Here is a 16,878-nt window from a genome sequence, read left to right on the forward strand (position 1 = left end):
TATTACTACAGCACAATAACTTATTTGGATGCAAATTACAGCCTCCTAATGCAGCATTTGTCAAAAGAAAAACAAAAACCAATTGCAAAATATTATTCATCAAAAGCAATTTTGCTTTCAAAGTTTCTGTATTCATTCATTAATTTGTGTTCAATTCTAATTGACTCTCTTTTTGTTGTCAGGTGTAAAGAAAAGAGCTACCCAATCAATTTGCCTTCTGTCAGCGTTATTATCTGTTTTTATAATGAAGCTTTATCAGCCCTGCTGAGGACAGTTCAGAGTGTGCTGGATCGCTCTCCAGCAAACGTGCTGCATGAAATTATTCTTGTGGATGACAATAGTGATTTCAGTGAGTCTTGTTCAACCTTCCTGAAGTTTTTCACCTCTTTACATCCTTTCCTGCATGTTGGTGGCTGTTTAATTCCTTATAATTCTTCTTAAATCAGGACCATAAGTGAACAGATATAATCGGGAGGATTTTGAGGCATCCTGGCTGCCAGAGTTGGATCCAGCACCCCAAAAATCATAGAAATCATAGAAACCCTACAGTGCAGAAGGAGGCCATTCGGCCCATCGAGTCTGCACTGACCACAATCCCACCCAGGCCCTACCCCCACATATTTACCCGCTAATCCCTCTAACCTGCGCATCTCAGGACTCTAAGGGGCAATTTTTAACCTGGCCAATCAACCTAACCCCCATATCTTTGGACTGTGGGAGGAAACTATAATTATTATATAAGTATAAGGAAACTATAATTAATTATGGGGCATAACTATAGGGTTCATGGTGGGAGATATAGGAAGGATGTCCGAGGTAGGTTTTTTACTCAGAGAGTGGTTGGGGTGTGGAATGGACTGCCTGCAGGGATAGTGGAGTCAGAAACTTTAGGAACATTTAAGAAGCTATTGGATAGGCACATGGAGTACTTCGGGATGATAGGGAGGAAATAGCTTGATTTGGGTTTCAGACAAAGCTCGGCACAACATCGTGGGCCGAAGGGCCTGTTCTGTGCTATACTGTTCTATGTTCTATGTTCTAAACCGGAGCATCCGGAGGAAACCCACGCGGACCCGAGGAGAATGTGCAAACTCCACACAGACAGTGACCCAAGCCGGGAATCGAACCCAGGTCCCTGGAGCTGTGAAGCAGCAGTGTTAACCACTGTGCCACCGTGCTTCCCTTGCATCCATGACTTACACCCATGTTCCTGTAGCCTCTGCAATCATTCCACTACATCCACACATGCATGCTGAATGCGCACACCACACCACCTCCCCCCGCTACACTCCGCTTCAAGCCAACCCTTGAGTCCAGTGATGGAGCTCCCTTAAAATGCAAATCCCACTCATAAGTTGCATGTCGATCACCGATTGTCATTTTAAGATTGTAATCGGGCTCCACAAAATCAAGTCAGCGCTCAAAATGGAGTGGGCCACCTGGTCGAAACAAATGAGTGGCCAGCTGCCTGATGGTTAACATCTATTCCAATGATGCAAAATGCTGGGCTTGCATAGCACATTGATCAGTATCTATCATTTCAGCTGCGATCCTTCATCATGCTTCTTTCATAGAAACCATAGAAACCCTACAGTGCAGAAGGAGGCCATTCGGCCCATCGAGTCTGCACCGACCACAATCCCACCCAGGCCCTACCCCCACATATTTTACCCGCTAATCCCTCTAACCTACACATCCTAGGACTCTAAGGGCCAATCAACCTAACCCGCACATCTTTGGACTGTGGGAGGAAACCGGAGCACCCGGAGGAAACCCACGCAGACACGAGGAGAATGTGCAAACTCCACACAGACAGTGACCCGAGCCGGGAATCGAACCCGGGACCCTGGAGCTGTGAAGCAGCAGTGCTAACCACTGTGCTACCGTGCCGCCCTAGTAAATTGTAAATAGCCTTTGTAAATAGCCTCTACTTTCTCATTTGTTTTGTCAGCTAATCTGAAAGGTGAGCTGGAGGAGTATATTCAGAATAGTCTCCCTACAAAAGTGAGACTGGTTAGAAACTCTGAGCGTGAGGGATTGATACGAGGGAGGATGATTGGAGCATCCCATGCAACAGGTATCAAATTCAACTTCTTATATCTTAAATATTTCATTGTAAAGTTTCATTGATTTACAACATTTGTCATTAGAAATATAATTTATTGATCAAAACATGTTCGTCAAGATCTGGGAGAAGATTCAACTTGAGAATTGATTTGATTTATTATTGTCACATGTATTAGTATACAGTGGAAAGTATTGTTTCTTGCGCGCTGTACAGAATCAAATCTGTTGTGTCTTAAAATCACTCAAATTCTCTGTGTCTTTCATAGTTAATCTTTAGTTCAGCATAATACAAATGTCAGATTGACATATCAAAATAAAATTGGGATAATCTTGTGTATGGGGCCTTGGTGATGGAGCGGATTTGGAGTCAGAACCTGAGCTTCAAATAGAAGAGCAGAGTTATGAACATTCTGATTTAGCATCAGTCAGTTGCCAGGCAGAGGACTGAAGTCAGTGGCGATGGTTTCTGGTATTTCATAGAATCATAGAAACCCTACAGTGCAGAAGGAGGCCATTCGGCCCATCCAGTTAGCACTGACAACGATCCCACCCAGGCCCTATCCCCGTAACCCCACATATTTATCCCACTAATCCCTCTAACCTACGTTTCCCGGGACACTAAGGGGTAATTTAGCAGGCCAGTGTACCTAACCTGCACATCTTTGGACTGTGGGAGGAAACCGGAGCACCCAGAGGAAACCTACACAGACACGGGGAGAACGTGCAAACTCCACACAGGCAGTGACCCAAGCCGGGAATTGAACCCAGGTCTCTGGAGCTGTGAGGCAACAGTGCTAACCACTGTGCCGCCCAAATTGGAGGAAATTTCTTCTCTGCCAAAACTGGATGTCAGACATGCTGCTGAACAAATCAGAGTTACTGGAGGGATTGGAAAAGGTAGTAGTGAGGTAGAACTGTGTATCATAAATGTATATGTGATATTTGATGTGTTTTTGAATTGTGTTGCTCAGGGGTAGCAAGTGGATGAGAAATAGGAGGGACCCCTCAAGGATAGGTCCTTGGGAAACTCCAGAGAAAATGCTGCAAGAGCGGTAGGAGTTACTTTCAGTCAGAAATGGAGGAAGGGCGTTGGAGAGGAGTGGTGTGGTAACCTACGCCAAATTCTGCAGACAGCTTGAGAAGGATGAGAGGAGTAGTTCACCATAGTCATGTAGAATGTCATTTATGACTTTGAGAAGGGCCATTACAGCGTTGTGACAGAGCAGAAAGTTGATTGTAGAGTGTTAAACATGAAATGGCGGAAAGACAAGCATGGATTTAGGAGACTACAGTACGTCAAAGACTTTGGAGAGGATAGAGGGTTTGGAGATGTGGCAGTAGTTTACAAGGACAAGAGGAGTCAAGGGTGAATTATTGAGGCAGAGGATTATGATGACAGATTTGAAAGAAAGGAGGAAACCTGAGCAAAGAATGAACTGTTAATATCAGCTAATATGGGGATCAGGAAGGGAAGTCGGGTGTGTTATAATTCAGGTCAGAAACTTCAAAGTGTTTTATGAACTCCGCCTGGAGCATAAGTTTTGCACTTCCAATTTGGCCAGGGTGAGCATGAGATATTTCACTTAAGTTATGATTCAATTGATCCATTTAGGAGCTTTTATCAAATAAGGTTTATTTAAGTATACAGTTAACATGTATAGAAAGAAAATCAGCAATAACTTTTACCAATTACAAACAAGAAGAAAGCAATCATGATATTGAGTAAATCTCAACAGCTAAACACTGTTCCAACAAAACAAATCCCATAAACAAAACGTTTGCCACAAGTTTAACACAGCAACAACTAATGCTCACGTGATACTGGAATTTAGTCCTTTGGTTGAATGCTTCTTCTCTTGAGGCACACAGACAAGCTCGGAGTCAGAACAGCTTCCCAAAACACCAGCAGCCGATTTTCTACTCCAGGAAGGTCAGGAACCTTGCTTCCAGCTAACAGTAGAATTTCTAAAACCAGGGAGAGAGAGAGAGAAACACTGTTTTTCAGCTTGATATCCACCCTCTTTTCAACTAAAACTTGAAAATGAATCCTTAGGTTTTATTTTCCTGGGGAGGAATCACCTGACTTTGACTTGTCAATCAATCTTCCCTCTCACAATGCCAGGTCATAAAAGATCCCAGAGTAAAAATAAACAAAACCCCATTAAACCATTGAAGTAGCAATAAAAGGACTTCTAGTAGACGGCCCAGCAACAATGAGAAAAAAACTGAAAAGGTCTGGTTGCAACTGCAGAGAACATGATTTTAAAAAAACATTTCTTAAAGGTATACTAATGTCACAGGTGGTCATCAGTTTAGTGGGAATAAGGGAAAGAGAGTTTTAAGTTAATTAGATCTGACTCTAATGAATCTAGTTTGCAATTTGCAAACAGTTATGTGTGAGCACTATGTGAAAGCTTTGTTGTATTGGTACAAATTAAGTTAATCTTTATCAGTTTTTCCCATGTCAGTGACTCTACTGTAAAAAAATAGTTATCCTTGGATTATATACATCTTAATTTCTTCACAGCATATTCATTGTGGACTTGTACATATTTTGTAGCAATATAAGTTATTAAGGAGGTAGTATCAGGATATTTAGAAAATCATGCTACAATAAGGCAGAGTCAACATAATTTTGTGAAAGGGAAATTGTGTTTGACAAATTTATTCAAGTTCTTTGAGGATGTAGGAAGCAGGGTGGTTAAAGGTGAACCCGTGGGTACACAAGTAGGTGTATTTGAATTTTCAAAAATCATTTGATAAGGTGCCACCTAAAACGTTGCTGTACAAGAGGCGTGCACGGTAGCACAGTGGTTAGCACTGCTGCTTCACAGCTCCAGGGACCTGGGTTCGATTCCCAGCTTGGGTCACTGTCTGTGTGGAGTTTGCACATTCTCCTCGTGTCTGCGTGGGTTTCCTCCGGGTGCTCCGGTTTCCTCCCACAGTCCAAAGATGTGTGGGTTGGGTTGATTGGCCGTGCTAAAATTGCCCCTTAGAGTCCTGAGATGTGTAGGTTAGAGGGATTAGTGGGTAAAATATGTAGGGATATGGGGATAGGGCCTGGGTGGGATTGTGGTCGGTGTAGACTCGATGGGCCGAAGGGCCTCTTTCTGCACTGTAGGGTATCTATCTATCATCTATCTATCTAAGAGGCGAGTTTGTGGTTTTGGCATGATATATTTTTATTTCATTCATTCGTGGGACATGGGCATCTCTGGCTGGCCAGCATTTATTGTCCATCCTTAGTCGCCCTTGAGAAGGTGGTGGTGAGCTGCCTTCTTGAATCGCTGCAGTTCACGTGCTGTAGGTTGACCCACAATGCCGTTAGGGAGGGAATTTAAGGATTTTGACCCAGCGACTGCAAAGGAACGGTGATATATTTCCAAGTCAGGATGGGAGTGACTTGAAGGGGAACTTGTAGGAGGTGGTGTTCCCACGTATCTGCTGCCCTTGTCCTTCTAGATGGAAGTGGTCGTGGGTTTGGAAGGTGCTGTGTAAGAATCTTTGGTGAATTACTTCAGTGCATCTTGTAGATAGTACACACTGCTGCTACTGAGCATCGGTGGTGGAGGGAGTAGATGTTTGTGATGCTAATCATGCTTTGCCCTGGATGGTGTCAAGCTTCTTGAGTGTTGTGGAGCTGCACCCATCCAGGCAAGTGGGGAGTATTCCATTACACACCTGACTAGTGCCTTATAAATGGTGGATAGGCTCTGGGGAGTCAGGAGGTGAGTTACTCGCCGCAGTATTCCTAGCCTCTGACCTGCTCTTGTAGCCACTGTGTTTATGTGGCGAGTCCAGTTGAGTTCCAGTCAATGGTAACCCCAAGAATGTTGACAGTGGGGGATTCAGTGATGGTTACACCATTGAATGTCAAGGAGCGATGGTTAAAGCGTCTCTTATTGGTGATGGTCATTGCCTGGCATTTGTGTGGCGCGAATGTTACTGCCACTTGTCAGTCCAAGCCTGGATATTGTTCAGATCTTGTTGCGTTTGAACATGGACTGCTTCAGTATCTGAGGAGTCGTGAATGGTGCTGAACATTGTGCAATCGTCGGTGAACATCCCCACTTCTGACCTTATGACAGAGGGAAGGCCATTGATGAAGCAGCTGAAGATGGTTGGACCTAGGACACGACCCTGAGGGACTCCTGCAGAGATGTCCTGGAGTTGAGATGACTGACCCTCCACAACCACAACCATCTCCCTATGTGCCAAGTATGCCTCCAACCAGCAGAGAGTTTGCCCCTGATAACCATTGATTCCAGTTTCGCTAGATGCCACACTCGGTCAAATGTGGCCTTGATGTTAAGGGCTGTCACTCTCACCTCACCTCTGGAATTCAGGTCTTTTGTCCATGTTTGAACCAAGGCTGTAATGAGGTCAGGAGCTGAGTGACCCTGGCAAAACCCAAACTGGGCATCACTGGGCAGGTTATTGCTGAGCAGGTGCTGCTTGATAGCACTGTTGGTGACCCCTTCCCTGATGATCAAGAGTAGACTGGGCAGTAATTGGCCGGGTTGGATTTGTCCTCTTTTTGTGCACATGCTGCTGCTCTGGTTTTGCAGATCTTGGATGTTGGCCTTGGTCTCACAACTTACTCCCCTCACCATTTGCTACATTTGCCCACTGATGGCCAATGCCCAATGGCCAATAGTGTCTTTGGGCTCAGAGTCTATTGTCCTGTTTTCAGTGAGTTGACCACCTTGCTTAATCTGCCTGGTAACTCTCATTCACCATTTTAAAATTCTCGAAATGAGTTAGTGTTCTAAGTACTTGATAGTAACACCCTTAAGAAAGAATTCACCTTTCGCGACCTCAGGATATGCCAGAGTATTTTACAGCTAATTAAATACTTTTGAAGTGTAGCTACTGTTGTAATCGAGGAAAAATTGAACAGCTTGGCAACCAGTTTGTGCACAGTAAGGTTCCACAAACAACAGTTTGCTAATGACGAGATGATCTAACTTATCAGGCTGGATGTGTTTGGGGGCATGTTGAGCTTGTGCTCATCCAAGAAAGGTGATATGTTGGGTTAGTCACAATGAACCATTGGTGTGTCAAACAGAACAGGGAGATCAGTCACAGAGGGAGGAAAAAGGGTTGTCAGCCAGAGAAATGGTACAGCGGGACAGCTGGAGAAATGGTGGGTTGGGATGGGGAGTGTGAGCAAGAGATGAACCAAAGACAATAGGGATGTTGTAATGATATAATGTGAGATGACAGGCAGAGGTCGTCTTGTGAGCCCTACTATGATGTAGAGAAAATCAAGAGTCTGAGAGTGACACAAAAAAAGTTCTGAACAATGTAAAAGCAGTAGAGAAATCATTGAGTCAGCAACAACACCAGGGTAACATTGAGAGATTGTTTCTTTGGACTGTGAGCACAATGGGAGATCCTCTAGCAGGTACACAGCTCTAATAAACCAGTTTCCTGGAGTGCAAATGTGTGCAAACCTCAGCTTCACAACTGTATCGTTAACCAGGATACTAGGGTCCTTTTGAACTCTGCTGCTTCAGCGGTAACTGGGCAGGTGGATCAGCGTGTTGCATAACCCACTCAATTTGCTTCCCATTGTTGTGCTAAATGTTAGCTGAGTTCTGCAACCTTCTCCAATAGATTATTGCTCAGGTGGCAAGTTTGAAACTTACCGTCAATGTTCTTTTCTTCTGTCCTGCCTGACTAAGTGACATAAGATTCTCTTTATCTCTGTGAATTAACTTAATCGAGTCTTCCAAAGGTTAAAAATTTGTGAGCTAATTGATGTTTTTTTTTATGAAGTTCCAAATAACTTCATAAGTTTCTATTACTAAATTAGCAAGTGAGGTGTGCCTTTGGTATTAGAACCAGAGATCTTAATAACAGTGGACAGTTCTCCAACCTAATCTTTAACATTTCTCTTCCACAGGAGATGTACTAGTGTTTCTTGACAGTCACTGTGAAGTGAATGAGATGTGGCTACAACCGCTTCTGGCTCCAATTAAGCAGGATCGCACGGCAGTGGTTTGCCCAGTGATTGACATCATCAATGCTGACACACTAATCTACAGTTCTTCCCCAATTGTGAGGGGTGGATTTAACTGGGGTCTGCATTTCAAGTGGGATCCAGTGCCTGCCTCAATGCTGAATGGACCAGAGGGACCGACTGCAGCAATCAAGTAATAACCCAGTACTTTCTTAAAACTTCATAATGCGAGTTATATAATTTTCCTTCAGTCAAGCAGCAATCAGCTGGCCTGCTTTCATCAGTTGAGATATATGACAATGTGATTTTAGGATCCTGCTCTTCCTGTTCAAATATATTTCCCTGTTCCCTCTTGATGTGCTGATTAGGTTGATTGGCCATCCTACATTGACTCTAGTGTCAGGGGGATTAGCGGGGTAAATATGTGGGGTTATGGGGATAGGGTCTGGGTGAGATTGTTTTTGGTGCAGACTCAATGGGCCAAATGGCCTCCTCCTCCTGTACTGTAAGGATTCGATGATGTGTATCTGGTCCAAAGTCACTTGTGACAAAGCATTCGATAATCTAATTACAGCTTTTAAATTGCCATTCATTCTTTTAGTGCTAACTTTCAGTCTGTATGTTCCAGTTAACACTTCACTGAACAGTTTAAGTAATTTTTCACTACTTAAAATCTCAAAAATGTCAATTTTCCATTTCAGTCTTCCTTTAACCTCTCTCATCCAGTTAACCATATTTATTCTGTGAAATCTTTCTTCAAAACTATAGTCATTCCTTCTTGATATTGTTCCATTGAACTTTGCTGCTTCCTTTTATCCTCCCTATAATAGGGACCCAGAGATCATTCAACAGTACTTCCAAAAGTCTTTGTCTCATCAAATAGAACATCGTTTTCATGCTTTTATATTCAGTGCCTTTAAGTGTAAAACCAAGAATTCTGATGACCTTCTTTGTGATCCTGATATAGTGTCTTACACCACATAAGGAGGACAATTGTCCAAACATGCCTGTGCCAGCTCTTTGAAAAAGCTGTCCAATTAGTCGCACTCATTCCTGTTCTTTGTTCCCCCAAAGCCCTGCAAAGCTTTCATTTTCAAGTATATCCAATTCCATCTTGTAAGGAATTCCAGATCATAGAAACTCACTGTGTAAAAAAATATTTCTCATCCAACCCCTGGGTCTTTCCCCAGGAAATTAGTCCTCTCATCTCAAAAGTCTATGCACTCACACCCCTAAATGTGTGTTCCTCTACTATGTTAAAACATTTTCAATTTAGACTATAGTTTCTACAGTTTTGTTCTCAACTTGTACCTCTTTAATTTCTTCTTGTTGAACTGCAACTGCCACGTCTCTGCCAACCCCTTTAGTTTATCTGTCCACCTGTAATCACTTACAACTCTTTCCCTCAGTCCACCATGCCCCATAATTTGCTTTCATTAGTAAACCATTGTTATAATTCCTTTTATGCCTATTCCAAAATTGTATGAATGAATGCCTAGTACTCTCTCCTACTCCCTGGAATATGCTGGTCCTCTCCTTCTCCCTCTTTCCCATCAGTTCATTCTGCTACAGCTCTCTCTGTCAAAGTGCACACTTTCTTCTGCATTCCCTCCTATCCATTCTCAACAGCTCTTGGTTCGTACCCTTGTGTTGCTGCTGTTCTAAGCAGTTGAATGCTTCTGCATGCTGTGGATGGAAATTGCTGATCTCAGCAAGACTTCCTACCCACTGTGTGCAGGGATTTTAAAAATTGCTTAGAAGCAGCAGTCAAAGTTGGGGGGCGGGGTGCTGGAAACCATGCTAATTTTCATCTTTGAACACGACCGTGTAGACACTATCTTGGAAATTCTTGCTGTGCACATGAATCATGGATGTTTGGCAATTTGTAAGAAAAAGAAACAGGAAATGGGATTAGAGATTTCCTCAGTGTGGAGTTTGCAAAGGAATGATGGGCAGAAGCCTATGGTGCTATGACTATGATTGACTATTATGCTTTTCTAACCTTTTTGCCCTAGATTATTTCATTCTTGTCTTTGAGATTTCTCTCATGGTTAAATCTCCATACTTTCCACGGTCTTCCTCTTTGTTTGGGGATCAAGGGTAACTTTCCATAATGTGCCCTGGGAATCCCTGTCGAGTGATTATTTTAGATATTGGATTTATGTCTTCATGGGGTGTAGCTCTGTTCTTTCTAAGCAATCGAGGATCGAAGATAACCCAGAATATAAAAATCGGTTGCCGAATATAGCGATATATTTACAGTGAACAACATTCTAAAATAATAAAAAGAATTTTTGCAGCTAAGTCAACCTGTGTAAACAACTTTAAAATGCACGGAAGAGTGTTTCCTCTGTCTAAGGAATATCAGATTGACCGATATTGACTGCTTGTTTCTCTTAGATTTAACACCGTTCTCCCTCATGGGACTTTCCAACCCGCTCATGATTTGAACAGAAGTTTAAAGAGATATCGGGGCGTACTAGTTTTTGAATCAGATTGAACCATGAAGCACCTGCAAACTAAATCAATCATGCACATAATTTAAGTTTGAATGCTTTCTCTCTCCAGAATATAGCTGAAAATACATTGGACCAAAATCATTTTGCTGCAGGGATTTGTCCTCTAGCTGCCTTTGGATTGCTAACATTCGTAACTGGACTTAACAGCCTTTAGCTAACACGTAGTAAAGACCCCTCGTTTCTGTCACATTTATGGTATTGGTTCTCTTCATTATTTTAAAATTGTGAATTCCATTTCCAACCTTCATCTTTCTCCTCGTAACCTTGAGAATGGGAGGGAAACATGTTTTAAAGCACGTCATCAATTTTGCCATATGGAAAGATACAACATATGAAGCACCTAAGTGATTTTGCTCAAATCTGCAGCAGTGGTTTATTGTTGCATTAACCAAGCGTTTCTTCTTTTATTCTTCCGTCTTCTCATCAGGTCACCTACAATGGCAGGAGGACTATTTGCAATGAACAGAAATTACTTTAACGAGCTTGGGCAGTACGACAGTGGTATGGATATTTGGGGAGGAGAAAATCTGGAAATTTCATTCAGGGTAATGTTGTTTGAGTTGTATAAATTTACCCTTTTCTTAATTAAAAATGAACCCACACAGAATTACCTTCAAATTACAATATGGAAACAAGCTGCCAGTTCACCGGATGGAGGGAATGAGCCACAAATGTGAAACGTTCCCACCTATAGCTGTTTGATTCCTCTTTCATTCAACTACTTATTTAACCTGTTCTTAAATGATAGCCTGGTGTGGTATTTTATGTACGTGGCTGGGGCCCGACCCTGGAAACCCTCTCCCCACCACAATTCCCTCCCTCCAACAGCTGGAAAGTCAGAAATAGCCCTACGTCACCTCTTTTAGGGTAGGCCTGCTTAATTAAGTGTCACTCATGCACTTGTTTGATGATTGGCAGTCAGTCGAAGTGAGGAGGATACTTGCCAGCTACTAAAAGTTTTAAATGATTGTGCGGGGACTCATTGCAAATTTCAAGTACTTTATGTTTATGGATATGGATATCAAACCTGTTGGACTTTAACCTGGTGTTGTTAGACTTCTTACTAGGCTATATATAGCACAGAAATATCCCATTTGACCCATGTAATAAGTGTTTCAAAATCCCTGTGGAAAAAGTTTCAACTTCAAAACATCTGAATCATTTAAAGTGCAGAAATAATGAAAGAAATGACTAGAAGAAAAGGAAAATAGAGGTTTACAGGTAGAACCCCAAGAAGGATCAATGTCACGATTTTTGGGGGACTTTTAAAAGCAAATGATGAAGTGGAAAAGTGGAGCAATTTAAGGTAAGAAGCCTCGAGGGGCAAAATTCTAGACTTATAGTGGCTGAGAGGACCATGGGGAAGCATTTGAATGAGGTAGATGCAGGGAGGATATTCCCAATGGTGGGGGAGTCCAGAACCAGGGGTCACAGTCTGAGGATTCGGGGTAGACCATTTAGGACAGAGGGTGAGGAGACATTTCTTCACCCAAAGAGTGGTGAGCCTCTGGAATTCATTACCACAGGAAGTGGTGATAACTACACTACATGCTGCATGGAGGCACAGTGGTCAGCACTGCTGCCTCACAGCAGCAGGGACCCGGGTTCGATTCCTGGCTTGGGTCACTGTCTGTGCGGAGTTTGCATGTTCACCCCATGTCTGCGTGGATTTCCTCCGGGTGCCCCGGTTTCCTCCCACAGTCTGAAAGACGTGCTGGTTAGGTGCATTGACCCGAACAGGCGCCGGAGTGTAGCGACTAGGGGAATTTCAGAATAACTTCATTGCAGTGTTAATGGAAGCCTAACTTGTGACGAATAAATAAATAAACTTTAAAACTTTAAAGTAGTTGATGCCAAAACATTGAATGTATTCAAGAGGCAGCTGGATACAGCACTTGGGGCGAATGGGATCAAAAGTTATGGGGAAAAAGCAAGATTAGGCTATTGAGTTGGATGATCAGCCATGACCGTAATGAATGGCTGAGCAGACTTGAAGGGCCAAATGACCTCTTCCTGCTCCTGTCTTCTTTGTTTCTATGTCTATGTTTCTATGGGACAAGCTGGTGGAGGAGTGGAGGCTGCATGTTGGATATGACTGGAGGAGATTGTTAATGTAGGTTAAGATATTTGATTGTGAGAACCAAGGATCTCATTGTTAATTCACTGGGGCTTGGCAAGATCAGAATGTGGGTGTTTGAATGCTCTAGCATTCTGGATTAGCTGGAATAGATTAGAATACAGAGAACAAAAAGATTCTGCATATAAATTTATCAATGACCTTTGCTGGAGTAATGTAATAACCTTTATCCTAAGATGGTAAGAAATAGGAGTCGTAAAACATTTGGCCCTTCAAGCTGAATTTAATAAGATCATATCTGATGTGATTGTGGCCTTAACACCATTTTCCTGCCTACCTCCCATAACCCTTGCCTCGCTTGTCAATCAAAAATCTGTGAATATATTCAATAACCCAGCCTTCGCTGCTGCCTACGTCCAAAGACTGACAACTTTCCGAGAGAAGAAATTCCTCCTCATCTCTGCCTTAAATAGGAAGCCCTTTATTTTTAACCTGTGCCTCCTTGTTCTAGATTCAAAGTCAAGGGGGAACATCCTCCTAGTCTCTACCCTGCCAAGTCCCCTCAGAAGCTTTCATGTTTTGAAAAGATCACCTCTCATTCTTCTCGGCTCCAAGGAGTATAGGTCCAACCTGCTCAATCTTTCCTCATTTTCACCTCAGGAATAAGCCTAGTGAACCTTCGCTGAACTGCTTCCAAAGCAAGGGTATCCCTCCTCAAGTGAGGAGAACAAAATTGTACATAGTACTCCAGGTCAGTCTTTGTGCCATCACCAAAATGTGGCTACAATACAGTCCAGCTCATTAGTATAGATCCATGCAGCACTCCACTAGTTGCAGCTTCCAAGATAAAAATGACCCGTTTATCCCAACCCTCTGTTTCCAATAAGTTAGTCAATCCCCCTAGCCAGTATATCATTTCCAACGCTCTTACATTGTGCAGTAATCTTTTATGTAGCACCTTTTTGAATGCCTTTTGGAAATGCAGATACACTACATCTACTAGTTCCCCTTTATCCACCCTATAGAAACATAGAAACTAGAAGCAGTAGTAGGCATTCGGCCCTTCGAGTCTACTCCGCCATTAATTTTGATCATGGCTGATCATCAAATTCAATATCCAGGTACCCCCCCCCCCCCATATCCCTTGACCCCTTTAGCCCCCAGAGCTGTATCTAAGTTCTTCTTGAAATCAGACAATGTTTTGACCTGAACTAGTTTCTGTGGGAGTGAATTCCACACATTGATCACTCTCTGGGTGAAGAAATTTCTCCTCACCTCAGTTCTGAAAGGTTTATTCATATTCTCAAACTATGACCCCTAGTTCTGGACTCCTCCACCATTGGGAACCCTGCTTGTTATATCCTCAAAGAAATCTGATAAATCTGTCAAACACGATTTCCCTTTCACAAAACCATGCTGAGTGCCTGATTACGTTCAAATATATTGCTGCTACCTCCTTAATAATTAATTCTAGCATTTTTCCAGTGACCGACTAACTGGTCTATAGTTTCCTGCTTTCAGTCTGGCTCCTCTCTTGAACAGAGGTGTTACATTTGCAGTTTTCTAATCTGTTGGGATCTTTCCAGAATCTCAGGAATGTTGGAAGATCATGACCAATGCATTCACTATCTCTGCAGCCATTTCCTTTAAGACCCTAGGGTGCAGGCCATCAGGTCCACAGGACCTGTGAGCCTTTAGCCCCATTAGTTTTCCCAGTACTTTTTCTCCAGCGATTATGATTATTATAAATTCCTCCTTTTTGTCTCTCGGTTTTCTGCTAATCTTTCCTGTATTGCAAAATAGATCTCTCCATTGGGAACCTTACAAGCTGAACATAAACTTTCACACTAACTTCTTGTCAGTATTATGCTTTCAACCCATTCAGTTACAGTAATTTCTACCTTTCCCAGACAGACAGTAAGGTGAGTTGTAAGAACATAAGAAATAGGAACACAAGTAGGCCCAATAGCCCCTTGAGCCTACTCCATCATTCAATAATAACATAAGAAATAGGAGCAGGAGTAGGCCATCTAGCCCCTCGAGCCTGCCCCGCCATTCAACAAAATCATGGCTGATCTGAAGCGAATCAGTTCCACTTACCTGCCTGCTCCCCATATCCCTTAATTCCCTTATTGATCAGAAATCTATCTACCCGTGATTTAAACATATTCAACGAGGTAGCCTCCACCACTTCATTCCACCAGATCATTGATCTTCTACAACAACTCCAAATGCTCATTTTCCTGGATTCTCCTGGTGTCAAAAAGCCTAACAATCTCAACCTTGAAATTACTCAAGGACTGGGCATTCACCACTCTCTGGGGCAGAGATTTCCAAAGAGTTAGACCCCACTAAGCGAAGAAACCTCTCTTTATCTTGATCCTAATCTCAGTTTAAAGTCACACCTGAATACATCAAGAGGCTCAGCAGCGCCCAACACTAGCAGTGAAGAAATCAGCATATAGCAGACCCCTCATCCTGAGACTATGATCCCAGGAGAAGCACCTCTCAGCACCTACCCTGTCAAACCCTCTAAGATTTTTTGTACATTATCCAAATTGCCTAGGAAATGATCAGATCTGCCAGTAGATGGGCTTCCTGAATTTAATCTCTTACTCCTCACCTCTCGACATCTCTCTTTAAGACACTCCTTAAAATCTACCTCTTTGACTAAGCTTTCGGTCATCTGTCCTGGTAGCTTTTTGTACAGCTCGGTGTCAGATTCTACCTGTAATACTTCTGTGAAGTGCTTGCGGCATTTTACTGTGGTAAAGATGCTATAAAACTGAAGTCAGTTATTGTTACACAGTTAATTTCAATTCAATAAACCAAAGAAAATATTTTAAGTTCAGAATGTAAATGTATAACTGGCAGTGGTTGCATACCTGAACTGCAATCCAGGATGTACTGTGCAGTGCAACAAAAAGGCTGCACATAACCAGTGTTTCCACGAAGACATGGATTTGCGCAGCTGCACAGCAACCTTAGAGGGACGGCACAGTGTAATAAGCAGGCTGTGCAAAAGTTAGAGGAACGTTGGTTATTCGCAGCTCAAGAATCTGTACCAACTTAACTTTGCAAGTGCAAAATAATTTCCGATGAATTATTCGGTCAACTGTGAAAAACAATCAGTTTTTAAAGTTTATTTATTGGTGTCACAAGTGGACTTACATTAACGCTGCAATGAAGTTACTGTGAAAATCCCCTAGTGGCCACACTCCAGCGCCTGTTCGGGTACACTGAGGGAGAATTTAGCATGGCCAATGCGCCTAACAGTGGGAGGAAGTCGGGGCACCCGGAGTAAACTCACGCAGACAAGGGGAGAATGTGTAGACTCCGCACACACAGTAACCCAAGCCGGGAATCGAACCCGGGTCCACAGTCAGTAAAGGACAACACTGGGATTTACTGGAAGGACTAAGATGTATAAAGCTTGATAAGGTGACTGTCACTCTGGGTACCAAAGTAACTGCAGCAGAATTCAGTTGCATATATCAAATTCGCAATAATAAGTGCAAAACATTTCATTTTTCTTCCTCTTTTTAATTAAAAATTGTAGTACCAAAGTAATTGAGGTACTAAAAATGTCAAGCAGTAGTTGCATTATGCGATATCCAATGCTTTCTTCGTACTGTTTTTGATTATATTATGTGTCTCATTGCTGGATTCATAAGTGCTGCTCAGATTGCACTTCACTTTCATTTTATTACTCAGCTGACAAGATAAACTAGGTCTAGATTTTTACTCGTAAGAGATTTTCAAGAACATAGTTGTATTGTTAAACAGCAGCAATTGCAATTTAAAATATATTCAAGCACCATTTTTGCAAAGCCAATTTTTTAGGCTTAACTAATTATTTTGGAAAGGTATATGTGAAATTTTAATTAAATGCGGGCTGTAGCCAGTCCGAACACTTAAGTGATTTACCTCAGTTATTTTCATTTTTTTCTGACTTCCACCCCTTGCCTGCTGATTTCTTTGTCGGGCGCTGGTCGCCCCCTTGATATATTCAGATGAGACTTTAAACTGAGACCCCCATCTGCCCCCTCAGTTGAACATAAAAAACCCCGTGGTGCTATTTCGAAGAAAAGCAGGGGAATTCTCCCATCACCTGGACAAAATATATTAAAGATTATTTATTAGTCACAAGTAGGCTTACATTTACACTGCAATGAAGTTACTGTGAAAATCCCCAAGTCGCCACACTCCGGCGCCTGTTCAGGTACACTGAGGGAGAATTTAGCATGGCC

General features: G+C 42.5%; 1 protein-coding gene across 7 annotated transcripts in view; it reads left to right on the forward strand.

The window, feature by feature from the left end:
* galnt11 (UDP-N-acetyl-alpha-D-galactosamine:polypeptide N-acetylgalactosaminyltransferase 11 (GalNAc-T11)) overlaps nucleotides 1–16,878 on the forward strand; it is a 200,005-nt gene that overhangs the window by 150,444 nt on the left and 32,683 nt on the right. For all 7 annotated transcript variants that reach the window (XM_078232041.1, XM_078232016.1, XM_078232024.1 and 4 more), the window contains 4 exons: nucleotides 183–349; nucleotides 1,952–2,077; nucleotides 7,976–8,225; nucleotides 10,979–11,096. In XM_078232041.1, coding sequence (XP_078088167.1) covers nucleotides 183–349; nucleotides 1,952–2,077; nucleotides 7,976–8,225; nucleotides 10,979–11,096 — 661 coding nt within the window. The remainder of the gene's footprint in view (nucleotides 1–182; nucleotides 350–1,951; nucleotides 2,078–7,975; nucleotides 8,226–10,978; nucleotides 11,097–16,878) is intronic.

Source organism: Mustelus asterias, chromosome 2 (genome assembly GCF_964213995.1).
Source record: "Mustelus asterias chromosome 2, sMusAst1.hap1.1, whole genome shotgun sequence".
Classification (NCBI taxonomy): domain Eukaryota; kingdom Metazoa; phylum Chordata; class Chondrichthyes; order Carcharhiniformes; family Triakidae; genus Mustelus; species Mustelus asterias.